Source organism: Sapajus apella, unplaced genomic scaffold (assembly GCF_009761245.1).
Source record: "Sapajus apella isolate SASKATOON/1434 unplaced genomic scaffold, GSC_monkey_1.0 scaffold134, whole genome shotgun sequence".
NCBI classification, from domain to species: Eukaryota; Metazoa; Chordata; class Mammalia; order Primates; family Cebidae; genus Sapajus; species Sapajus apella.
Genome location: NW_022437074.1, coordinates 2,949,496 through 2,976,505, shown reverse-complemented (window position 1 = coordinate 2,976,505; position 27,010 = coordinate 2,949,496). Strand labels below are relative to the sequence as shown.

Here is a 27,010-nt window from a genome sequence, read left to right as displayed (position 1 = left end):
CACACCTCAATTTAGCTGACCAAGTCCCCACTATCTTAGAAGAAAGAAATGCCTCTCTTAACTTTTTATCACTTGCTGAATCACTGTCATAAAGAACCCTATACCTTCTGTTAAAAACTTTTAAGAAAGAGAAAATGTCACAGGGTATTATAAAAGCTAACTTAGCACCTTAACGAACACAATAAATAAAAAACCAACTCTCTTTAAGGCAGATTTAATGAAAGGGGAAAAAAAAAACTTTTTTATCCTTGAGCTATAGAAAGGAAGAAAAAAAAAAAAAAACAGAGAGAGAGAGAGAGAGAGAGAGAGAGGGAGGGAGGGAGGGAGAGGGAGAGGGATGGGCATAGTGGCTCATGCCTGTAATCCCAGCAATTTAGGAGGCCGAGGCAGGCTGATTACTTGAGGTCAGGAGCTCGAGACCACCCTGGCCAACATAGCAAAACCCCATCTCTACTAAAAATACAAAAAGAATTAGCCAGGTGTCATAGCACATACCCGTAATTCCAGCTACTCTGGAGGCTAAGGCTGGAGAATCACTTGAACCCAGGAAGCAGAGGTTGTGTGAGCTGAGATCAGCACCACTGCACACCAGCCTGGGCAACAGAGTGATCTCAAAAAAAAAAAAAAAAAAAAAAAAAAAAAAAGAGAGAGAAAAGACAAAAATTCTTAAGGACATAAAAAGAAGTATATTGCAAAGAATGATCTGAGAACAAGAACCACAGGTTTCATGGGGACTTCCTGAGAATAGTAACCACTAATCTGGATGAGATACCAACTTGGGGGCTCAAAAATAACTGTTTAGGGCCAGGTGCAGTGGTTCATGCCTACAATTCCAGTACTTTGCAAGGCCAAGCTGGGAGGACTGCTTGAGCCCAGAAATTTGATATCAATCTGGGCAACACAGACACCTGTCTCTACAAAAAATGTAAAAATTAGCCAGGTATGGTGGTACATGCCTGTGGTCCCAGCTACTTGGGAGGCTGAGGCAGAAGGATTGCTTGAGAGCCCAGGAGGTCAAGGCAGCAGTGAGCTATATTCATGCCAATACACTCCAGGCTGGGCAACAGAGTCACACCCTGTCTCAAAAACAAAAACCAAACAAAATTTTTCACCAACTTTTCTGCTAAAAGCAAAAATTTAACTAAAAAATAACCACAAGGGACATGTGGCAGAATTCAAAATTCCTTTAAAATAGTGGTTATCTAAGAATACATTATAATCACTCATTTGTAAAAATATTTGCAATATATCAGTATCTGGGTCTCAAGGGTCATAACTGGGTCTACAGTTATATTACTGTAGCTGAATAACTAATTTAGCAAGCTTTGAGGCATTAGAGAAAATAAGACTGAAACTCTAAACTATCTGGAAATTTATAGATTCCCTATGAAAACCTATGGGATACAAACAAAACTGACTGCAGTAGTTTCAAATGCTGTTTTTAACAAGCACAATCTAATTAAATGAAGTAAGCATTCAATACACAAGAGTTTGGTGAATAATCACACTAAAAATGATAAGTGGTAGTGAGAAGTGAATGTCAATGCATAAGGCTTATTTAGGCATGGTTTCCTCTTGATACATGAGTGTTGTCTACACTTCATTGTACAATACTGACATACTTCAAAAAAGATATACTGATTAACAAGGAGCCTATCTATTTTTATTTGGCATTTTTTTTGTGTATCTACTACATTGCTTACTTGCTGACACATTATCCTTTAATTTCAAGCCATTTAATAAATTAAAACAAAGGCTTTTTTGTGTGTGTAACTGTATCTACTACATTGCTTACTCGCTGACACATTACCCTTTGATTTCAAGCTATTTAATAAATTAAAACAAAAATAAATGACATCAATGAAGCCACGAATTCCAACACCATATCTGAAGGTAATTTCTAAAAGTTTTATGTGTTTCTACGGGTGGCAGGAGCTGTGAAGAAAGTGCAAATATGTAGGAGGAAAGAATAGAATTCTGAACCTCATTAATTATTCAAGCATATATCCTCAATAAAATTTATTCCATAAATCAAACACCTTGTACAAGAACCATTTAAGTGGTGCTATAAACAGCAATGTGAAAGACATTACAAGAATAAGAAAATATAATGAACAAAAATATAATGAATGATAAACCTAAAACAATAAGGGAAAGGATGCTTTTCTAGAAATGTTACCAAAATGTATTTAAAACAGAAGTCCACTTAAGAAGATGCGCAAGCATATCAATTATAAACTTACCACAATAAATTAGCACAACCCTAACACTAAAATCCAAAGACAGTGCAAAAAATAAAACTACAAAATCATATCCTTAAAAACTATAAACTCACAAATCCTGAAATATTAACAAATCAAATATGAAGGTATAGTTAAAAGAATAATGTTACAAAAGTCAGAGTCATTCTGAAGCTGTTAAATCGTTCTGCATTTCAGAATGGGGAGGACTATCAGCATGACTTAGATAAAATTAAGAGAAAATTCTTATGATTATTTTGATAAATGTCAAAAAATAATAAAGTGTAGAAGCCCTTCATTATTAAAATACTAAATGAACTGAGGGGTAAAGGAAGAAACTTCTAACTTAGTTACATACTGCAACAAAAAACAAGTTTTTCAGTTGTGCTTGATTCTGTAACAATATTATTAAAAATCTCTCCTCTTGATCTTACCTTTAGAACCAAAAGCAAAATCTCCAGAATTACTGGAAGCCAAGTCTGCAAATGAGAGCCCTGTGCTACTTCCAAATCCGAATGAAACTATTTTTCTTTCCCCTGGCAAAAGAAAAAGAACAATTTACTACTTCATTTGCACTAAACATCAAAGCTTTACCCAGGACCTAGAGAGAATATTAGAACCTTCTATGCTCTAGGATGAGGGGAGTTATTTAAATTCTGGCAAGTTACAAAATATATCCAGTTCTGAGCTTCTTCAGTATTGCTAATTTTACCAGTGCTATTCACAAAGAATACTACGATACTACACCAAATGCATGCCAAAAATTTTTTTTAAATAAGACATAGAGCTTGGCCGGGCGCGGTGGCTCAAGCCTGTAATCCCAGCACTTTGGGAGGCCGAGGCGGGTGGATCACAAGGTCAAGAGATCGAGACCATCCTGGTCAACATGGTGAAACCCCGTCTCTACTGAAAATACAAAAAACATTAGCTGGGCATGGTGGCTCGTGCCTATAATCCCAGCTACTCAGGAGGCTGAGGCAGGAGAATTGCCTGAACCCAGGAGGCGGAGGTTGCGGTGAGCCGAGATCGCGCCATTGCACTCCAGCCTGGGTAACAAGAACGAAACTCCGTCTCCAAAAAAAAAAAAAAAAAAAAAAAGACGTAGAGCTATCTTTATTAAGCCAGATATTAAACTAGTTTCTGCTCTGTGGAACCTACTATACTCTAAAACAAGCATTCACTCAAAGGTAGGGTTTTAGGAAACATCTGCATAAAAGCTTTTTGTGTTCTGTGGTATAAATAAGCTCATAAAACCAAATGTCTCATTTCCACTTGATCATAAGGACTTTTGGAGTCTTGTCTTAATTCTGCTAATGTGTAGCTGCATGATCTCTGAAAGCCCCATGCCTTATTTTCCTCATCTGACAATGTATTAGGTTTTAGGTACGAAGTCATCTTCCTCTTTTAGCATATTAAGACCCTCAAGTACCTATAAATTTAATATTTGTGACATTGAAGTTTTTTAAAAAAAAAAAAAAAAAAAAAGGTAATGTAGATAATGTACAACAAAGCAATACAACTTAAACTTCCTACTTCCATCTGCAAAACTGAAATGAAAAAGGAGAAAGCAATAGCAAATATGGTGCTGTAACTGAATAATTAATTTAGCAAGCTTTTAACTGTTAGAGAAAATAAGAAACATTTAAGTAGTACCATAAAACTTTTTAAAATCCCTATTATAATATTTCTATAATTTCTTTGTAATTAAAACACTTTAAATGTGCTTGAGTGATGATATAATTCAAACAATATTCAAATGAAAACACTACCACAAAGGAATTACATGTAAGCATATCATTGTCTTTTAAACTCAGGAAAAATAGGTCAGAGTCATAATCCTTTGTATTCCCTAATAACCACAACTCTAATGACAAAACACATGTATCATCTTTGTCGACAGGACAGCACAATTTTTCTGATTATTATTACTACTACTAAGATGCCCCTTTATACACATCAAAAAAATTTTTAAAGGGAGTTTTCAGGATCTGCCTTTAAAAGTCTATCTTCTCAAATATAAATATAAGGTGTCCCTTATGTAATGCATGATAAACATGTATCAAGTTTTACCTTGGCTTGTAGAATCTGTATCAATTTCCTTTCTAGTTGACAAATCTACAGGTTTGTCCACATTTTCAGAGGAAGTAGGTGGTGAACTAATGGATTTGGTAATAGAATCAGGTTCTTCAGATTTACAGACAGAAGGTACCGTCACGTCAGTCCCACCTATATATACACTGTCAGTTGTGCTAGATATTTCTTCTGTCTGAGACTTCTGCAAAGAGGAAGTCACAAAATATTATACTATTTAAATACTGATTTACAAAAATGATTACATAATCTACTTCAAAAGGAATTGAGAACTTGGACTTCTGGAGAAGACAGAATAAACACACTTCACCCTATCTCTCCTCAAAACCTACAACTAGATTCCTAGACTGAAACATAAACGGCAACTCTAAGAAGCCTTGGAAAGGCAGATAAAAGAAGGAAGAATAAGGATTTTGAGACCAGAGAGAGAATCTGGTGTTGAGATCCACATGGAGTTTTTCTGCCACTCCTATAACCCAGCCTGGGTGCTAGAGCAGCCGAAAAAACTGGAACTGCCAATGGCAAAATGTCAACATAAAAAGGGGTTCTACTTTCTTCTCAAGTGCACGTGAAACATTCACCAAAACAGATCTCACAAAATTTGTAAGAACTGAACCATAAAGGAATTAAACTAGAAATCAATTTAACAGATATACAAAAGGAAAATCAACCAAATATATGGAAATGGTATAGTAACATCTAATGCACAGATTAAAAAGAATGCCTCAAGAAAAATAAGAAAATATTTCGAACTTCATAAGAGAGAAAATACCACATATTAAAACCTGTTGATTGCAGCTAGAAAGTGCTTAGAAGAAAACTTATAGTATTAAATACTTATACTAGAAATAAAGAATGATCTTAAATTCGTAATTTAAGTTTATTTTAAATGAAGAATATATGCTGGACATAGTGGCTCATGCCTGTAATCCCAGTACTTTGGGAGGCCAAGACAGGAGGATCACTTGAGTTCAGGAGTTCAAGACCAGCCTGAGCAACGTAGTGGAACCCCATCTCTACTAAATATACAAAAATTATCCAGGCATGGTACTGCGCGCCTGTAATCCCAGCTACTCAGGTGGCTGAGACACAAGAGTCGCTTGAACCTAGGAGACGCAGTTTGCAGTGAGCTGAGATCATGCCACTGCACTCCAGCCTGGGAGACACAGCAAGATTCTATCTCAAAAGAAAACGAAAAAAGAGCAAAATAAACCCAGGGCAAGACAGAAATAATAAAGAAGAGAAATCAATAGTATTTTCAAAACCTAAGAAAACTCCAGACACGGTTTCATTGGTGAAAAGTGCTCAAACATTTAAAGGAAAAATGGCACCAATTCAACAAACCCTGTTCCAGAAAAACAGCAATACAGAAAGTACTTCTCAATTCATTTTATGATAACAGCATTACCATTTTTTAAAGAGGCTATGTTGTCTAGGCTGGAGAGCAGTGGCTATACACAGGCACAATCAAGGCACACTGCAGCCTGGAACTCCTAGACTCTGGAGCAATTCTCCTATTCAGCCTCCCAAATAGCTGGGACAACCCATACACATCACTGAGCCCAACCAGCATTACTCTTACACAGAAACCAAAGACAGTATCAGACAACTACCAGTATCCTGATAAATACAAATCCAAAAATCTATACTAAGATTTATACAAATTGAATGCAACCATTTATCAAAATTATACTATGACAAAGTGAAGTTTACCTGGGAATGCAAAGTTAGTTTTCTGAACATTTGAAAATGCAATGTCATTCACAGACTTAATAAAAACAATCACATGACTGCATCAATAATTAAAAAGTTTTGGCAAAATTCAACATCCATTTAAGGTAAAAACGTTAGGTGATGATGTGTCAGTGTAGATTCATCAACTGTAACAAATATATAATCTTTTCTTTCTGTAGAAATTTTAGAATTCACTTGTGTATATCCATAAAGAATTCCTGGAGGGGTTTTGGTTGGTATTGTGTTAAATCTATAGATCAATTTTGGAAAACTGATATTCTAATTGAGTGTTCCAATCCAAGAACACTAAGTATGCCTTTCCATTTATTGGATTTTTTTTTTTTATTTCATCAGTGTTTTGTGGCTTTTGGCACATAGCTCCTGTGTAGAACAACATTAAAATTCCTTCTTTCCAGGCCATAGCTGATTAGTCTAGACCCCTGAACCCATTTAGTAGCCACAACCTATTACTACTATTTAGTAAGAACATTCTAGGTTGGGCCCAGTGGCTCACTCCTGTAATCCCAGCACACTGGGAGGCAAAGGAGGGTGGATCGCTAGAGGTCCAGAGTTCAAGACCAGCCTGGACAACATGGTGAAACACTGTTTCTACTAAAAATACAAAATTTAGCCAGGTGTGGTGGCGGGCGCCTGTAATCCCAACTACTCAGGAGGCCAAGGCAGGAGATCTGCTTGAATCTGGAAGGTGGAGGTTGCAGTAAGCCAAGAGTACACCATTGCGCTCCTGCCTGGGCAACAAGAGCAAAATTCTGTCTCAAAAATAAATGAATGAATAAGAACATTCAAGTTGACTGCACCAACAAAGGCAATGGAACTAAAAGAAAATTTTACTAGACATGTTCTTACTTGAGTATCCTGAACTTTTTGAAGCTCTGAGTGAAAGTCTTCCCCATTTCCATTGTCTTCATCAGTATCACTAAAGACTCCACAAAAAAATGTAGATGGAAGTTTTAATGTATCTGCTTTTGTCTTCTCTTCAGCTGTCGGTTTCTTTTCCCAAACAATAATACATTCTTTTTCATTATCTGAAAAATGAGTACAACACAAGCAAATGAAATTAGATGAAGCCCAACTTCTCTACAATGGTAGTCATCAATGTAATCTACAGACCCAGGTAACAAGACCTATACATGCTAATGAAGAACAAGGACCACCCAAGAAATGGTATTTTTCACCTAATGTTAAGTATTTTAAATCACCATGGGCATAGTAAAATTGATGATTAATATGAGACTGGGTTATTCCTTCTAAACAGAAGACAAACATTATAAATGTCCTTTAAACTTAACATACCTGCTGTATTTTCTCCCAATGGTCTACATTTTTCTGAGCCATCCAAATACAGTTTTCCATTAAGTTTCTTGACAGCTGTTTCGAAATCTTCCTCTTAAAATACAATTGATTAAAACAATTTCTAGTTAATTTTGGGGTGTTTTCCTAGTTTAGGGACTATCTCCAACTTCACCCTCTCTCTCACTCTCATCTGAATTGCAGCCAATTTTATATCCTTAATAGTTCTCTTACTGCTAGAGCTTTAGCTCAGCTTCTCATCTTGTTTAAACTGCTCTACTATCATTTTTAGCTCATCTTCCAATCTCCTTGTCCCCTAAACCCATCTTGTACACCACTGTCCAGCTGATTCTATTGAGACTTTAACTGCCCAGCTGAAAAACTGTTATGGCATACAAGGTTTTCCATTATAACCTTATCTGCCTTATCTCTCTCTTCCATACCTTTAGGACTACAGCAAAATTATGATTATTTTAAACCCCCTCAAAACACATGCCTGGCACATTAGCCATCCAAAAAATGCTTGCTTAATGATTATAGTCCTTTTGATCATTATATACATTGATTATTTACATATACACTTAGGGTAAATATCTACCTATAAGGATATTAGTGATGAGTTCTAAGAGGCAGGCTTAAAATAATTAAACTATACTCCCAATTTTACTAAGATTAATGAGAACAGAGTGTTTTTGAAATAACAAGTTTTACCATCCTCCTCTTCTTCACTAACATAATCTGGTCTATTCTTGTAGCAGAAGAAAGTTGGAGGAAGTTTAAGTTTGGTTGCAAGGGCTTTCTGCTCAGCAGTTGGAGTTAGTTCATATACAATGAGAACATCATCATCTGAGGGAGGATCTTGAGGTTTTTTCTTCTCTTTTACTGTAACACCATCCAAAAAAATTGACAAAAATAAGGTATTCAGAATTGACATTAATACTCTAACTTAAAATAAAAACCATGGAACTTATCCATAGGTTAAAACATCATACTGATAAAAATACATATATTTTGATACACACAGAGATGTACGATAATCATTAGCATCCTGATTGAGTGTTCTACCAAAAACCCTTAGTAAACACAGAATCTATTTAAAACCAAAGAAAACAAACAAACAAAAAAATCCTGTTTACTTGTCACTAAAAAGAATTACTACTAATTTCTAGAATTTAAAAGCTATTTTTTAAAGTGTTGTCTAACTATACTTAGCATACAATAATTTACCAAAATATCCATGCATATGCAGCAACTGAAAAAAAAACCTTAAAACATAAGCAAGTATTAGTAGACATATGAAACTAATCCAAAGCCAACTGTGATTAGTTCCTGCAAGGAAAGTTAACAATTGCCAAGAATGGAAGGGGACTAGAGTTGCATCTAGTTTGCCTACATCCAAGCATGGAAATTAAATAAAAACTGTTACTCTATGGGTAACTAACACTATAAAATCTAAGACCATTCATATGGCTGAAAACAACCCAACCCCAGCCACCATCAATGCAAAGTGCAAAAAATTATAAAGAGAAAAAAAACTCTATATGCAACCTGTTCTGATCTATTAACATAAAGAATTTCTGGCTAAAGGAATTTAATAAAGTAAGCTGGTTATGAAGCATCCCATGTATACCAACTGGTGACAGGGTAACATTCTGAGAGCTATGCTGTCCAATATGGTAGCCTGGTCACATTCTATTAAAACCTCACAAAGTGGCTAGCCCAAATCAAGACGTGCTAACTAACACTAAGTGTAAACACACACACTGGGTGTTGAAGACTTGGTGAAAAACAATAATGTAAAATACCTTATTAATTTTTATATTAATTAGAAGTTAAAACGATATTCTGGACATAAGGAGTTAAATCAAATATATTAATAAAATTACTTTAATCTGTTTCCCTTTTTAACTGTTTCTTTTTATTCTTTTTAGTATGTCTACCAGAAAAATTATTTTTTTTAAGAGATGCAGTTTTGCTCTGTCACCTAGAGCTAGACTGCAGTGATGTGATCATAATTCACTGAAGCCTGGAACTTGTGGGCTCAAGTGATCCCTCTGCCTCAGCCTCCCAACTATCTGGGACTATAGGCACAAGCCACTGTACCTGAATTAAAATTTTAAAATATATACACAGGTTATATTTTATTTCTCTTGGATGACACTGCTCTGGAAAACCATTGCCCTTCCTTTTACAATGTTAAATTTGTCCTTCTCCTTCATTATAAAAACTTAGTTATCATTTCCTAGCTAGGAGAAATAAAAGTACGCCATAAGATACAGATTCTTGTTCCACTTCTGCTATTACTCAGTAAAGACACCTTGGGTAAATCAGAGAGCCTCTCTTCCCCTCAGTTTACTCATGTCTGAAGTCTTCATTTCTAAGGTCCCTTGGGACAATGACATTATCAGATTCAAAACAGAATAAGGCTCTTTGTTCTACAGTAGTGTACTGGCACATTCGCTCTAGAGTTCACAGAAACTGTATGCAAGTATACATCCACTTTAAGTTCACACTTTTCACATTTCTCAAAGACTGTATCTTTAAAAATAAAAGATTAAGAGCTGCCTTAGCTACTAATAAAACTGGTATACTTAAAAAAAAATCAGAGACTGTTACTTAATTGTTGTACTTGTTTGACATGGCTAAGACGTGTTACTGGTCACTAATGGTAAGGTCTCACTTCCCTAACATTGTTCTTGAAGGCCTTCAACAAATCCTACTTCTTGTTCCACTCTAGTAGCAACACTTCTAAAAATGTTCTGTGCAACATATATAATATACAAGCTGTAGAACGGTGGCTGTCAAAAATGAGGTTGATTTTCAAATACAACATTAACCATGCACAAAAGAACAGCCCTACAGGGACACTCTTCCATATTTTATGCATGCCGTTGCCACTACATTTGACTACTGGCAGACATTAACGGCTAAAGATAAACGTTAGATAAAACATAGGTCTTCATTGAGCAGACTTGAAATAACAGAGCAATGAAGTACAAATCAGCATCTGAGAACATTTAAAAAATCAACCAACATTAAAGGGTGTCATGCCATCAGTCAAAAGGTACTTTGCTTAAAGTGGCATTCTCTAACATGCATGCTGTAGTGTTAAGTACTTAATTTCACATAGCCATAGTTATTAATACTTTGCTAAGGGCTACCAGCTTCTAAAAACTGCTGTTATCTCATATTGAGAATGCTAGTTCTATACCTTTGCTCTCAGGCTGTGAGGGAGGGGTGCTAGTCCAAAAGGCCATGGGATTAGATTTAAAAAGGCTAAAATTAAATCCTAGAAAATAAAGAATATTTCATTTTTTTAACATTTTGGGAAACAAAATGAATATGCTTATAAAACACAAAAGGCCAGAGTCCCTCAATTTATACCACCAATCTGTTTGTCTTACATGTTCATTTATCCCTGTGGTTTCACTCTTTGCTCAGTTAGTAAATGAGCAAGACTAACATACAACATACAAAATGAGAACATCTCAATACCATGTTCTTTGTTTTTTGGAGACAAATTCTCGCTCTGTCACCCAGTCAGGCTAGAATGCAGTAGCATGATCTCAGCTCACTGCTACCTCCATCTCCTGTACTCAAGCAATCCTTCTGCCTCAGCCTCCTGAATAGCTGCAATTATAGGTATGCACCACCTCGTCTGATTAATTTTTATATTTTCAGTAGAAACAGGGTTTCACCGTGTTGGCCGGGCTGGTCTCGAACTCCTGAGCTCAAGTGATCTACCCACCTTGGCCTCCCAAAGTGCTGGGATTATAGGTGTGAGACACCATGCCCGGCCTCAATATCATGTTTTCTGGTGACAAAACAAACTGAACGAATGGAAATGAACACTTTAAAAAAAGACTCATGTTAATGCACATGATTCAAGCACGAGTCCATACACTGTACTGAGTTCTTTCACTCTGCCCTAGCATGATAGAAGTACCTTCCAGTTACTGAAATTTCTTAAATTAAGTTCTGTTGCTCTTTGAACCCTCACAGTAAACTTATTAGGGGAGAAAAAAAAATTGCTCAAATATTTTTGGGGTGTTCACAAAGCACCATTTACATCCCAACATTAGTGCCCTACAGAGTCTGCATCAAACTAAACATTAAAACAAAGAAAAACTGTACTTAACTTTAACAACAAAGTACTTACCCTTTTCTGGTGTTTTAAATGTGTAATTAATTGAAGATTCTTCCGTTGGAAAGGAAGCAAAGAGATTTTTGACTTTGCTATCTGAAGACTGTTTGATATCAGAATTCTTTGACAATTCACATTTGTTAGGTTGTCCTTTTCTTTCAGATCCACTCTGGGCTATTGAACTATTTTCGCTATTGTTACTTTTCAAAGGTGCATTAAAGCTAAATCCAAACAAAGACCCAGTGGCTGAACTGTTGCCAAATGCAAATGGTTTTGATTTTTCACTACTAAAAATGCTTTTAACAGACTCTGAACCAAATACAAACTTTGGAGGAGAAACCACTGCTTTTGTTGTTGTTTCAGATGCGCTAGACACTTCGACTTCTGAAGTTGTATCTGCTACATCATCACCCTGAATTACATCTGTCCTCTCTCTTGTGGTTTCTTCTAATACAGCTACAGCAATTTTGCCACATGGTGACTCTCTGGGAGTGCTTGACCGAGAAACATAAGGTGTTATTAAAGAATCTTTTTCTTGGGCTGCTTTTGCTTCATCAAAAATTTTTTTAAATGAGTCTGCAACATCCTGTAGTTTAAAACGGACAGCTAAATGCTCTACTTTTCTTTCTCCATCTGCAAAATCACATGCAGTCCACACCCATACTCTTTCTGTCCCTTTCATATTTTGCAAGGTCATGTCTGGAGTTATTCTGTGATTGGCACAAAGTTTTAATACCTGGTCCCTTCTCATCACTATACGAACTTGCTTATTATCATAATTCTGTAAAATCTTTATATCGCCAATGCCCCTTTCTTTCCATTGACCAACATCTTTATCATATCTGTAGAGTTTTGCCCTGTGACTAAAAACAACTTGTTCATTTTCCTCACCACTGGATACTTCAACTAGATCAGGTAAAGGAACAACAGGTTCAAAGTACTGTCCATCTCTCTCTTCTTCTTGAGTAACATCAGATTCTTCATCAGTGCCAACTGAAGTCCCACTCTGATTCAACTTGGCAGGAGACTTAGATGGACTCAAAGCAGATTTAAAACTGAAGTTAAATCCTGTTGTTGACTCACCAAAGCGGAAGAGATTTTTTCTCACGGGGCTACTGGCCAATGGGGAAGCGTGTACTGAGCTACTACTAACACTATCATCCAAAGCATCTTCCCTTAAATCATAGTTATCCCATTCTAATGTGGGCCCAGTGTTTTCAAGATTGGGTTTTATTGTTGTGTCTGAGGTGCTGGTTGCACCTGTACCTAAATTCGTATTCTCTTCCTCAGTGACTTTTGTTTGATCATTTGTCAAAACTGTTTTGAAATCTTTCAGTCCACTCTTCATTTCTTCAGCTCTCTGTATTAACTTGGCAGCTCTGCCAGTATCTACTAGTTTATGGGGAGTTTGAAGTGGTATGTCTAATAGAAGCCGCTGGCATTCCTCAAATTTCTGCTTGAATTCTTCAGCCAGCTCTGGTGTTTTAAATTTTGCTGCCAACTGCTCCAGTTTAGCATCACCATCAGAGAAATCACTGGCTAACCACATCCATGCTCTATCTGATCCAGAGAGAGGCTTCAGGTTCATTGTAGTTGTTATCCAATGATTAGCACACACTTTTAATACTTGCTCTCTTCGCATCAGCATCCTTAGTTTGCCATTGACTTCATTTTTGAGGATTTTTAAATTCCCCAAGCCCCTTTCTTTCCACTGACTTATCTCAGCATCAAATCTAAATAGTTTTACCCGCTGTGAATATAGAACTTTTTCATCTTCTTCTCCTGTTACAAGTTCTACTTTTTCAGGCATTTGAACTACTGGTTCAAAATGGATGTCATCACTATCTTCAGTCTTATAGGCATCATCATCTTTCTCAAAGTCACCTGAAGTGTTTGCTTTATCAGACATTTTACCACACTGTGAAGAGAATAATTTTTCTCCAGCACCTGAAAATCCCTTGAAATTGGGGTCTTTTTTGCCAAACTGAAATCCTTCTACTGAAGTTGATTTTGCAAGATCTGCAAATGTAAAAGTGCTACTTGTTTGGCCAAAAATCACACTACTACCATTCTTCTGGCTACTAATATCCTGAGCCTGGCAGCCACTATCATTTTCAAGAGGCTTTTCACTTTTGTTTTCTTGATTTCCTGATTCCGAAATGCCAAATTTAAATCCATCAGCAGACACAGGGATGGAAAATCCTTCTTTGGTTGACTTAAATTCTGTATTAGAAGAACCCTGAAACATAAATGAAGGTGAATTTTCTTGATCCACATGCCCAAATTTGAATCCTTGCTCTATGTTGCCAAATTTAAAACCTTTTTCTGAGAAATTACTTTTAAATCCTATTCCCACCTGACTTCCAGAAGAGTCATGCAACTTCATTTCTGAGCCCAATGTGAAAGCAGAAGGAGCTTCTACAATAGGTTTATGAGTTGATTTAGAAGCATCACAAGCCACACATTTTAAGGAAGAATTCTCATTTTGTACATGGCAAATGCTACAATCCCACTGTCCTTCTTTCTTGATGAACATTCCTTCAAATCCACTCTTTGGAGCCTTGCTTGTCTCCAAAGAGGCAGGTGTTGAAATTGCAGAAGTTGTTTGATTTTGTTTACTTGGATTCTGACAAGCAATACATTTGGTAGCACTGGCTTCATTTCTTACTAAGCACACACTGCAATCCCACTGTCCTTCCTTCTTAATGAACATTCTCTCAAATCCGTTCTTTGGAGCCTTGCTTGTCTCCGAAGAGGCAGGTGTTGGAGTTTCAGATGTAGGTTGGTTTTGTTTACTTGGATTCTCACAAGCAATACATTTGGTAGCACTGGCTTCATTTCTTACTAAGCACACACTGCAATCCCACTGTCCTTCCTTCATAGTGAACATGCCCTCAAATCCGCTCGTTGGAGCCCTGCTTGTCTCCAAAGAGGCAGGTGTTGAAGTTGCAGAAGTAGGTTGATTTTGTTTACTTGGATTCTGACAAGCAATACATTCAGTAGCACTAGCTTCATTTCTTACTGAGCACACTTGGCAATCCCACTGTCCTTCCTTCTTAGTGAACATTTCCTCAAATCCGCTCTTTGGAGCCTTACTTGCCTCTGAAGTACCAAACTTAAAAGAGGCAGGAGCTGGAATATAAGTAGATGGATTTGGTTTACCTGGATTCTTACAAGCAACACATCTTGTAGCATTTGCTTCATTTGGCACTAAGCATGAACTGCAATCCCACTGTCCTTCCTTCTTAGCAAACATGTCCTCAAACCCACTCTTTGGAGTTTTACTTGTCTCTGAAGTACCAAATTTAAAAGAGGCAGATGTTGAAATAGAAGTAGCAGGTAGATTCTGTTTTCTTGGATTCTGACAAGCCACACATTTTGTAGAGCTCCCCTCATTTAGTACCAAACATACACTGCAATTCCATTGTCCTTCCTTTGTAGAAAAAACAGATCTGAAATCACTGTTAACAGGCTTAGGAAGCTCTCCCTGGCCAAATTTAAAGGAAGCTTGATGAACAAAGGAAGATCCACTTTTGTTAGTAGATTCTGTATTCTGACATGCAATGCACCTAGATACAGTGGGTTCATTTCTTACTAAACAAACACTACAATCCCAGTGACTTTCTTTCTTTGGAGTCATCAATGCAAATCGATCTTGAACATTCTCTGGGCCGGTTTTAGGAGTAAAAACAGTTTCACCTAATGGTGGGCCAAGGAGCTCTTTATTGCTTGGGTTTAGATTTTGGCATGATACACATTTCTTAGCAGTTGCAGCATTCTTTAATGAGCAGCTGTTACAATGCCACCAAGACCCTTCTTTCTTTGCAACTTGAAATTCAAAATTCATGTTTCCAGCATCAGATTTGCAAATATCCTTATCATCATGACTTGTGGGTTCTTTTACAATTCTGATAGCCTGATTTGGTGCTGTGGCTATATTTGTTCCTAAGGCTTTCAAAATGCTTTGGGCTTCTTCAAACTTGCACTTAAAAAGTGCTGCTTCCTCAGGAGTTTTGAACCTAATAGCAAGCTGTTCTGGTTTTGGCAACTCATCTGCATAATCAAGGGCATGCCATACAAAAGATCTGTCTGATGCAGCATTTGGTGTCAATTTCATATCTGGACTGATGTAATGGTTTGCACAGATTTTCAATACTTGCTCTCGTCTCATCAGAAGGCGAATTTTACCAGATGTTTTATGCCTCAGTATTTTCACATTGCCAATCCCACGTTCCTTCCATTCTTTGGATTCTCCATCAAAACGGAACAATTTCGCACGGTTGCAAAAAAATTCTTCTTCATCTTCCTCACCAGTTTTCACTTCTATCTTATCAGGAAGAGGTACTACGGGCTCAAAGTGAGGACCGTCATCATCATCATCCCCATGGGCACTTCCTCCATCTGTCTCATGATTCTTGTTTGCTATCTCTGTAGTGGGTGCTCCAAATACTGATTTCCCTGGACCGTGGAAAGTAAACATATCATCACTTCGCCGAAAAACAGAATTCTTTTGCTGATTTGGCCCCATGTTATCTGTAAATGAAATTCCAGACTTATTTTTGCTTCCAAAATTGAATGTATTTCGAGATCCAGTGGTTTGACCACCAGGAATTGGTTTGGGTCCACTATAGCCATCTCCTTGCAAAGGTTTATCTGAAGTCAGGAGACCCAAAAGGCTTTCACTGTTACTATAAGCTGCAGGAGGAGGCTGTGTCACAACCTGTGGTGAGGAAAACGTGAAGTCACCATCATTTGATTTGAAATTTGAGTTAAATTTAAAAGGAGTTGGCTGTGTTGTATGTGCCGGTGTTGTCAAAGATGGCCTTATTCCTTCACCCGGCATGGGCTGAACAAAATTAGCTTTCCCAAATTCTATAACCTTAGATTCTGCAGATCTTGAAGCATGAGCTACAATTGAAGGTTTTGTGAAATATCCTGGTTCTGGCAAAGGTGGATTTGTGCTTGTCTGTTGAACATTGTAATTAAAGTAATCATCACTCCGGGGTGATAGAATTCCTGTTGCAGGAGACTCAAAACGCAACGTAGGAGGACCATACATTTCCTGAGAGAACATACACGCAGATGAGCTTTGCACTGGTGGTGTGTGCATCTGTTGTGAATAGGCATAAATATGCTGTTGGGGTGGAAGCCTATTCATGCCATAGACTGGACCCTAAAAGACAGAAAGTTAAAACATTTTGTAGATGGCCTATAAAACTACAGATAACCAAATACGAACCAATTTTCACAAACTTCAAACATGAATATTAAGTGAAGAAGATATCACTAGGCTATGTAGTATATCATTAACCCATTTATGGCAGAGGTTGCAAATTTTTTGTGTGAAAAATCAGACCTTGGCAATGACCTTGAGCAGTAGGATATAAATAACCCCCACAAGCTTAGATACTTCCATATATTCTTGGCATACACCAAAAATTACAGTATCTTAAAATCTACAACTAAAGTCACAAAATAAATACTTTCTTCATTCCTAAACAATCAAATGATGTTAACAATGATGATGATGATGATGATGATGATGATGGCGATGATTAACATTTATTGAGCATTTATTAATGTGCCAGCTGGGCACTGTTCTAAGCACTTTACATAAATTATCTCATTTTAATGTCCTCAAAAACCCTATGAATTAAAGGTATTACTATTATCCTCATTTTACATATGAGGCAAATGACGCATTGAGAGGTTAAGAAACTTGCTTGTGGTCAAAATAAGCAGAAGAGCAAGGGTCTAAATGCACCCCAACCCCCTATCCTGAAAGCTGTCACATTCAACTACCACTGTAATACTGAATCTTCAATCAATTGTTATATATATAGCTATATAAGGCCTGAAAGTACTTACCACATAGTGGGACAGCAAGGGTATTACAGTTCTATTTCTGTTAAAACAGAATGATGAAGGATCCACCACCACCAGCACCACCACTCCCATTTTTAATATATTCTAAATATTCACACTTATTTTAAGACAAAAATAAGGTGACTAAGAAGTATAATTTCTGTATCTGGAGGTAAATGTAAAATATCTACATCTTAAGGGACATAAAAGTTTTAATACTGAACTACTCTCTCAAATTTCTTTGAAGGACGCCTAAACAATTTAAAAAGGAGATACTTATAAATGTATAAATTATTCCTTTGTTACCTTTGTGGGAGTAACATTAGCTGCTGGTCTGAGAAGATACTGGGAATTATATGCTGGTGACTGACTATAATATACAGAAGGGCCAGTAGTTGCAACTAAAAAAAAAAAAGAAAATAAAGAAAACACTGTTAAAGTCTATACTACAGTTAAGACTATCTAGGCAAGAACTATAAATACAAAAACAACAGAAATTAAAGAAAGATTTAACTACATAAATTTTAAATTTCTGTACATCAAAATACATCAGTAAAGTAGATTATCAAATGGCAAACTAGAAAAAATTGCTAAATATGTCATGAAGAATAAGAGAATAGCATCACTGTGATCAACAAGAACTGCCTTCACGAGCATTAAAAAAGTAACAAAGAAGAATGTAGTTGGTGCCTTTTCTATGAAAGATCAGTATGATGTGGAATCATGGACATTCAGTCACAGAAAGGACGCAAGGAACCAAGATGCCATCTGATAGTCAATGCATTTGAAGTGGGCCTAGAAAATCTGCAGAATGACTGGGTTGCATTTTGTAAACTAAAGCTATTACTAGAAATGTTCAGATCAAAAATCACCTGACAAATTCATGGAAAGAATCTCACAAATAACACAAAATGTGCTCCCTGGCTTAAAATAAAAAGCACATCAACACTCATGCTGATGTGCAAACTATCTGCTCCATCTGTTTTGTGTGTTTTGCCAGGAAACCAAACAACTAGAAGGCGCCCATGTTAATGGCAAAACTACCAACCGTCATTTTCTTGAACTGTTTTACGATAATTTTAACAGAAAGCAACCAAAAGACCTTTATGCCTGTACATGAAAGAAGAAACAGAAATTGTGCCAAGAGGTTCCAAACAATTGCCTCTGGAAAGCACTGAAAAAATCAAGACCTAAAAAAGGCTAGCCAGAGCCCAAGTTTGATTTTGGAGACATAACAGAGGTGAGGATAGCTATTTTGAAATTACTATGGGCAGGAAACAGGCATAGAACACAGAACAAGCTGACAGAAATAACCCAAGAATCTTAAAATCTTGCAATATGTCTGTGTGCATAAAAGCAAAAGGAAAAAATTTTTAAATAAAATTTTAAATTTAAAAAAAGAGGAACTTAAAGTCTAAACTTTAAGTAGAGACTTTAATTGACTACTGATTCTAAACTGTGGGAGGAAAAAAATCTATAAAGAGTTCTAATAAATCTACTAAAAGTAATCTAATTTGTAATAACACCACATAATAGACAATTTAGGAAAGAAATGTAATAGGCCTCAAGAGCCATGTTTTTGAAGTGAGCCTGGAAAACCTGCAAAATGATAAGGTTGCATTGTACAAGCTCAAGCTATTATGAGAATGTTCAGGTCAAAATAATCACCTGACAAATTCATGCAAAGGATCTCAGAGAGAACACAAATGTGTTCACTGGCTTAAAAAAAAATCACATCAACATTCATGTTGATATACAAACTCTTCCCCATCTGTTTTGTGAGTTTTATCAAGAAACTAAACATCCAGAAGGCACCCATGTTGATGGCAAAACTACTAACAGCCATTTGCATGAGCTGTTTAGCATGACTAGTATTAAAAAAAAACTTAAAAATCATATCACTTTTGTTCCTACAAATTGGTAAAGGATTAACTATTAAGTCAGCAGTAGCAAAAGTGCAAAGATGGCACTATCAGATACTAGTGATAAGAGCATAAACTGAATTTTTTGAATACCCTACAAAACTAGGACAGTGTCCTAGAATTTTTCATGGCATAAAGCAGAAACAACAAAAATAAAGGAACAGAATTTACAATACTTCCATGTGATGGGATACCATGAACTCATTAATATTCAAAAACACTTAAGTTAAAAATGCTGAGAATTAAATTAATATGGAAAAGACAGGCTAGCTCATCTACACACAACATCATAGCATAGTAACAATCTCATACAAAATACCATAGGTATCCAAAGAGAAAGAACCAGAAGGAAATGCTCTCAAATATAAGAAATGTTAATAAGGTGGTTAGTTTTTCATTTTCTTCACCCTGTTCAGTACTTCTGAGGATCTCCAATGAGCTCATTAATCTTTAATTTTAATCATCTTATTTTAAAAAAAACAAGGACCACCTTGATAGATGTTTACTTTTATTAAGGAAAAAAAACATCTATGAACACAGGAACAGAAAACAGGAGACCTGGGCTCTCTCCCTTTCAGTGTTACAAAGCTATTTTGTAACCCTATAAATAAACCATTTGGAGTCTCCGTTTTTCTCAGTTGTAAAATGAGGATGTGCTGCTTCTACACATTTCATAGGGTCATTGCAAGAATAAAATGAGACAATGAGAATGTTGTATTTATATGCTTATATAAGACCAGAAGACCTTTATGCCTGTACACAGAAGAAATGGAAATCATGACCCAAAAGGCACCAAATGACTGCACACAGTACTGAAAAAGCCCTAGAAAATGCTAGCCAGTTTTTTTATCCTCTCACAAGGACCTATATGATGCGTAGGTTTTTAACAAAGTTTGAATGTTAGACATTTCATATACTCATCTCTGACTTACGACATTTAACAAGCTTGACTTCACAAAGATTTTCTGTTATTTTACCTATGTTGAGGAGACGCTGTCACAAAACGCTAGTGGGATTGCCTTAACTATGGTTTTATGAACCATCACCCAAATGTGCTCATCTAAACTAGATTTTATTCTAAATCTTTCCTGGGCTAAAAGGAATTAAAAGAAAAATGTGCACTACTACCATTTCAGGAGTCTGTCTTACGTAAAATAAACAATTTTGTTATTTCTGGCTGCCTGGGAACAATTTATTATACTAGTAAGTGCTTTGGAGTTACACCACTGGAGTCTGAATCTCAGTTCTAGAAATAACTAGTTGTATAATAAGAAGTCACCTAACTTTCTTTACCCATTTCCTCATTTATAAAAAAGATTAATAATGGTACCTACCATTCTAAGTTACTGTAATTGAATAAAATTAAATTCACAAAACAGTTTTGCACACAGCCACCCCACAGTGAACACTAATAGTAACCTTAGTTCATTAACTGTTTACGGTATACTCTAATAAATGTCTAATACACACCCATGCCCACCTGCACACACAAATGCTCACAGTAATTATGTGAGGCAAGTATTATTTCCACATTTCAGACAGGTTAATTTACACAGCTATTATACTAAGTGATAGAGCACAATCTAAAAACCCAGTATGATTCAGGTCGAAACTCCTTTTCTTTATTTATATAGCCATAATATTTCAAATTAAATAAGATTTCCTATATAATAAGATTTCCTATAGAATGTCCTGCCTCTCATCATTATCATCAAAATAATTCCCTAGAGGTATAGGTACTTAATTTAGGCATCAATTACTACATAACTCTATTCATTAACATTTTTCAATTTAAGGAATAATCTCATCTCAAACGTTATCTGAGGTGTGGATTAAAGGTTCTTTAAGGCTTATGTACAGCTCGTTTTGTTTCTGCTCAGGGTTATAAAAATCTCAGTAACACCAAATAAGCTTTTTAAGTAACATACAAACAGACATTGATATGTATATTAACAAACATATATAAACAAGGTGATTTCACAAGTTATCTACTTAAAAGAGGAAAGTAAAGTAGTTTTACTAAAATCTGCAATTATCCACTTGCCAGCTCACCTGTTAGTGGAGCCCCATGAAATGTCTGTGACCCCTGATATCCATCAGGCACTGAGTCTGGTCCGTAATTGTCTGTGGGCCAACGATGAGGGGATGCTGAGTTACTGCTATTTAGTTTCAACTCCTGCATTTCTTTCTATTGGAAGAAAAAAAATCAAATAGTTTTAAACAATTAATTGTATAATGCCAGAAACAGTGCTAGGGCAAACTTACTCTTTTAAATTTAAATAACTGATTATATATCTTTTTTTTTTCTTTTGAGAAGAGTCTTGCTCTGTTGCCCACGCCAGAGTACAATGGCATGATCTCACTGCAACCTCCGCCTCCTGGGTTCAAGCAATTCTCCTGCCTCAGTCTCCTGAGTAGCTGGGATTATAGGCGCTCACCACCACACTGGCTGATTTTTTGTATTTTTATTAGAGATGGGGTTTCACCATGTTCGCCAGGCTAGCCTTGAACTCCTGACCTCAAGTGATTCGCCCACCTCAGCCTCCCCAAAGTGCAGGGATTATAGGTGTGAGCACTGTGCCTGGCCTTGATTATATCTTTGGAAAAATTCTATTTTCCAATGAGTTCTAGGTAGCAGATGCTGATTTTAAAATATGATTCTTAATTTGTCAAAAATTTGCTACCATTTTCTTTTTTTTTTTTTTTGAGATGGAGTTTCACTCTTGTTACCCAGGCTGGAGTGCAATGGTGCGATCTTGGCTCACCGCAACCTCCGCCTCCTGGGTTCAAGCAATTCTCCTGCCTTAGCCTCCCGAGTAGCTGGGACTACAGGCGCGTACCGCCATGCCCAGCTAATTTTTGTATTTTTAGTAGAGACAGGGTTTCACCATGTTGACCAGGATGGTCTTGATCTCTTGACCTCGTGATCCACCCGCCTCGGCCTCCCGAAGTGCTGGGATTATAGGCGTGAGCCACCGTACCCGGCCTATCTGCTACCATTTTCATTCCTTAATACCACCTACCTAATTCATTAACTCTCTCACCTAAACAAATAACCTCCTAAATGATCACACCTTCATTTCCATTCTACACTTGCCTACATTAATCTTTCTGATGTTCAGCTCCAGCCAATACAATTCCCTGTTCAAAAAAACACGTACCTACAAATTAAACTTCTTTCTCCAACTTTCACAGTCCTCTAGTATTATACTGACCATTGTTTCAGTGTGTCCTTTCTACACTGCTCTACTTTTCCACCCATCTGGACTTACCTGACATTCCAAATCACCCCTGCTCAAACTAGCTTTCCATTTACCCCCATGCTGAAACGAAATACTATTAATTCTCAAGGTAACATTCAAATGCTTCACCAGGAAAGGGAAAAAAGTAGTAGCTGCAGAGAATATGTATGTCCAATGCACTTAAACACTTAATTTCTATACTGTTTACACTGTTAAGTAAACAATATTAGCTCCTATCTAAAAATGAAAGAAAGGGATGAAGGGAATAACAGCTGGAATTTGAACCAGATCTGACTCCAAAAATGTTTTCTTAACACATCTCTGCTGCCTTGACAGGATGGCAGATGCATACATTGCCATCTAGTGTAGCTAGTGGCTACCTCTCTGCTAAGAAAACAAACTGATGCACCATACCCAACCCTAGAACCTACAAAATGATGTCCCCTTACAAAACAGACATTCAACAGGAAATTCTTTTTCCAAAGAAACTATAGTGGTATCAGACAACAGGCAAATTTTTAAAAGTTTCAAACTTCTCTGTAACAGCCCAGGAATCTGACCAGTTGTAACAAGTGAGGTCAGGGACAGATCTAGCATGTCTGCTTTCTTTTTCTACAAGTGTTTCAAATAAAACCTCCCCAGAAAGTACCTAACTATGAGGTCCAAAACTATCTCAATTTTGAAGTCAAATAAAATTTCCCTCACCCATCCATCTACAGTGCCTAGTCCAGATGCTACACAACCAAGAAATAAGAAACTAGTGAAATCACCTGGAAAACTTTACAGTCACTGCATGTATCAGCACCAGAGCTTTGAATCTGCAATCACTGCTGCAAAATTCAATGTGATGAGAACTGGCTTCAATAATTCTCTCACTTTACAGATGAGAAGCTAAACAGTCACAAAGCAGGTGACTGGCCCAAGATCATTAATTAATGGCAGAGTCAGTACTAGCACCGAATTTTTCAAATTCATGGACTAGTGCTCTACTGTACTTCCACAGAATGCTGGGTGCCAGAAGCCTATATGTTAAGTCAAAAATTTTGTACAAATTCAAAAATGTTTTCCCACCAAACAGTATTCTCTAAGTTGCAAACACTACTGATCACACTCTAATAATCACATTATCAGAATACCCTTGGTGTAACTTTAGAAGTGTAAGTAATTTAGTTCTTGCCTGATAAGCATGAAACAACCTACTTATATTTCCAATTCCAAAAAAAATCGAGCTCCTTTGAACCCTATTGCTAAAATAAGATACATATACATAACTATTTCCTTATATAATTAAGTCAAATTCATATGGAAGTTAAAATATAAGAAAACTTTCTGAAGCTCAGACCACTTTTTAATTCCTAGCTCTAAATTTGAAACACATCTAATCCACAGCTAATCTTGGAATGAACTCATAGACCAGAGTATGATTAGTACATTGTAGTAGTTCAATCACTCTGGAAGCTTCTTTGCACCAGAAACTCCTATATTTTAAATAAAACAATCTCCACCTTTGAAGGTCTCCAATTTGGTGGAAGATGAGGAGAGAGACACATAAAGTACTTTTAAAAATATGGTAAAGGGTTGGGCACGGTGGCTCACGCCTGTAATCCTAGCACTTTGGGAGGCCAAGGTAGGCAGATGACCTGAGGTCAGGAGTTAAAAACCAGCCTGGCCAACATAGTGAAACACTGTCTCTACTAAAAATACAAAAATTAGCTGAGCATGGTGGCGGGTGCCTGTAACCCCAGTTGCTCGGGAGGCTGAAGCAGGAGAATCGCTTGACCCTGGGAGGCAGAGGTTGCAGTGAGCTAACGCCATTACACTCTAGCCTAGGCAACAGAGTGAGACTCTTATCTCAAACAAAACAAAACAAAACAAAACAAAACAAAACAAAACAAAACAAAACAAAATGTGGTAAGGGGTCAACACAGAGGTATGTAGGCTGGGCACAGTGGCTCACACCTGCAATCCCAGCACTTTGGGAGGCTGAGGCAGGAGGATTGCTTGAGCCCAGGAGTTCAAGGCCAGCCTGGGCAACATGCAAAATCCCGTTTCTACAAAAAATACAAAAATTAGCTGGGCATGGTGGCATGTGACTATCTGTAGTCCTGGCTTCCTGGGCAGGCTGAGCTGGGAGTCAGTCTCTCTTGAGCTGTCAATGAATTAAATTAATGTTAATTTTGATACTATTTGGATGGCAAGGGAACATTTTTTGACCAGCTTCAGAAAAAATGCAAAGGAGTGGTCAGAGGAATCTCAGAATAAAAAGTACAGCTAGAAAAATTAAGTGACTTACCTTAATGGCCTCTACTTGTTGGCAAATCATTTTCAGTAAAGAATTCTGATCTTCTGCCCATCGAGGTGGTGTTTTGGGAGAATACTAAAAAAATTAAAATAACAAAAGAGTATTTAAAACACTTAGAAACATATTTCACAATGGAATGGTTCATTTCTTTCCTGTTTACCTTGTAACTTTTACTTGGTGATAGTGAGTATTTGGTAGGAGACGGTGTCGAATGTTTTATTTCTAAATCTGCATTTCGCAAAGAACCGTTTTTATAAAGAGGACCTCCTTCACTATAGTCTTCGAGTTCCTGCATGACTGAATTAAGCATCTCTTTCACTGACTCCAGGGGCACAGGCAACTAAAAATAAAAAACATTAATTAAGGGCTTTCATTGGCAAAAAATTTCAAAAGTAAAGCTCTAAAATGATGCATTTTATCTTATTTACATTTTTGTCATTTTAAGAAGCACCTTATACTTTAAATAATACACGTGAAAGTGGTTTTATTATTTACCTTTTTTCTTTTTCTATTTTATCTTTATTCTACAGTTCTTTTAACCTTCATAACAGAAAAGTGTTGCACAATCTAACATCTTCTGATTCCAAACCCCATGCTCTTAATTTCTGTTAGCCATGATAATGGTAGAGGAATGTTAACTTGGAAAGTTTTTCCAAGTGAACAAAGTAAGTTACTGATGTTTTCTAACTGATTTTGAATGGAGACAGAAATACAGATGCTACAATATAACAGACAACATAAATCCTAATACAAGAGTAATAACGCAAATTAATCAACATAATACTCAGGAAACTGAACATAATTTATCACCATCATGACGATCTCAAATGGCTGACAGTGAGAAAAAGAGAGAGCTCATAATAGCTGATGAGGATGAGAAGAAATGCTCTGAAGTTGTCAGCAACAACTTTCAATTTCAGCAAAGTTGAGAACTAGTCCTGAGGTTACAATATTTGTTTTGATTACATTGCTAAGACAACAAAATCAATGTATTTTCTTAGAAATCTTTTCTAATTCCCCTAGAAGTACTTTTTAAGAGCATATACCTAGATTCCTAAGTTTAAAAAGACACACCAAACCTAAGACAAAGCAAGCAAATATAGGCATTTAGACAATACATCCTTTCTATGCATTAGTAACAACATATTACTGAGTATTTTTTAAATTACCAAAATACAAGACCAACACGAAAACATTGATCAGTGGGTTATCAGTAAGAAAGTACATGCAACAACCTGCTACTTACTTTCTTGACCACTGAAAGATTTGAATCACTGTCATCTAAAATCTTTATTAGGTAGTCCCTGGTCTTCCTCAGATAATTTTTGCATTCTTCTTGCTCTTCAGGAGAAAGGGCATCATTTTCAATGTCTTCTGCCTTTCTGTGAAAAATCTACACAAACAGCACTTTTATGAAATAATTAGGTTTTTAAAACAAAAAACTTTTAGCTTGGCCAGTCATGGTGGCTCAAGCCTATAATCCCAGCACTTTGGGAGGCCAAGGCAGGCAGATTACTTGAGGCCAGGAGTTCAAGACCAGCCTGGCCAACATGGTGAAACCCCATCTCCACTAAAAATACAAAACTTAGCTTGGCATGGTGGTACACACCTATAGTCCCAGCTACTTGGGAGCCTGAGGCACAAGAATCGCTTGAGCCTGGGAAGCAGAGGTTGCAGTGAGCCAAGATCGTGCCACTGCACTCCAGCCTGGCCAACAAAGAGATCCTGTCTTAAAAATAATAATAATAATAATAAAACTTTTAGCTAAAGTACCACATCTACTTACCAGTGCAAGATTCCAATAAGAAACAACACTTTTTATAGATTCAAAGGCAGTCATAGCATCTTCTATATTTCCATTTACTGCATCCAATATAGCAAAAGTTACGTGTGCATCTTCTTCATATTCACCAATTTCAGATGCCTAAACACACAGAACAGTGTTTAGTCAAATTGTTTCTATTCAGAATATAAAACCCAAATGATTTTCCAAAGATTTTATAGGATCTTTTTTTATTTTAATATATATTTTTTTTATTTTAAAAGATGGGGTTTCACCATGTTGGTCAGGCTGGTCTTGAACTCCTGACCTCAGGGTGATCCACCCACCTTGGCCTCCAAAGTGCTTGGATTACAGGCGTGAGCCACCACGCCCAACT

General features: G+C 36.7%; 1 protein-coding gene across 4 annotated transcripts in view; it reads right to left on the bottom strand.

Annotated features, from left to right (window-relative positions):
- The window catches only part of LOC116539846 (E3 SUMO-protein ligase RanBP2), a 66,545-nt gene that overhangs the window by 7,887 nt on the left and 31,648 nt on the right, over positions 1-27,010 (bottom strand). For 2 of the 4 annotated variants that reach the window (XM_032263023.1, XM_032263024.1), the window contains exons 14-26: positions 26,638-26,775; positions 26,098-26,244; positions 25,012-25,191; positions 24,843-24,926; positions 21,360-21,495; positions 17,692-17,786; positions 11,536-16,693; positions 10,588-10,665; positions 8,088-8,258; positions 7,380-7,472; positions 6,933-7,111; positions 4,311-4,515; positions 2,675-2,776 (exon numbers count right to left, since the gene is read on the bottom strand). In XM_032263023.1, the coding sequence (XP_032118914.1) occupies positions 2,675-2,776; positions 4,311-4,515; positions 6,933-7,111; positions 7,380-7,472; positions 8,088-8,258; positions 10,588-10,665; positions 11,536-16,693; positions 17,692-17,786; positions 21,360-21,495; positions 24,843-24,926; positions 25,012-25,191; positions 26,098-26,244; positions 26,638-26,775 (6,766 nt within the window). The remainder of the gene's footprint in view (positions 1-2,674; positions 2,777-4,310; positions 4,516-6,932; positions 7,112-7,379; positions 7,473-8,087; positions 8,259-10,587; positions 10,666-11,535; positions 16,694-17,691; positions 17,787-21,359; positions 21,496-24,842; positions 24,927-25,011; positions 25,192-26,097; positions 26,245-26,637; positions 26,776-27,010) is intronic. The other 2 variants (XM_032263026.1, XM_032263025.1) reach the window with 2 other exon arrangements.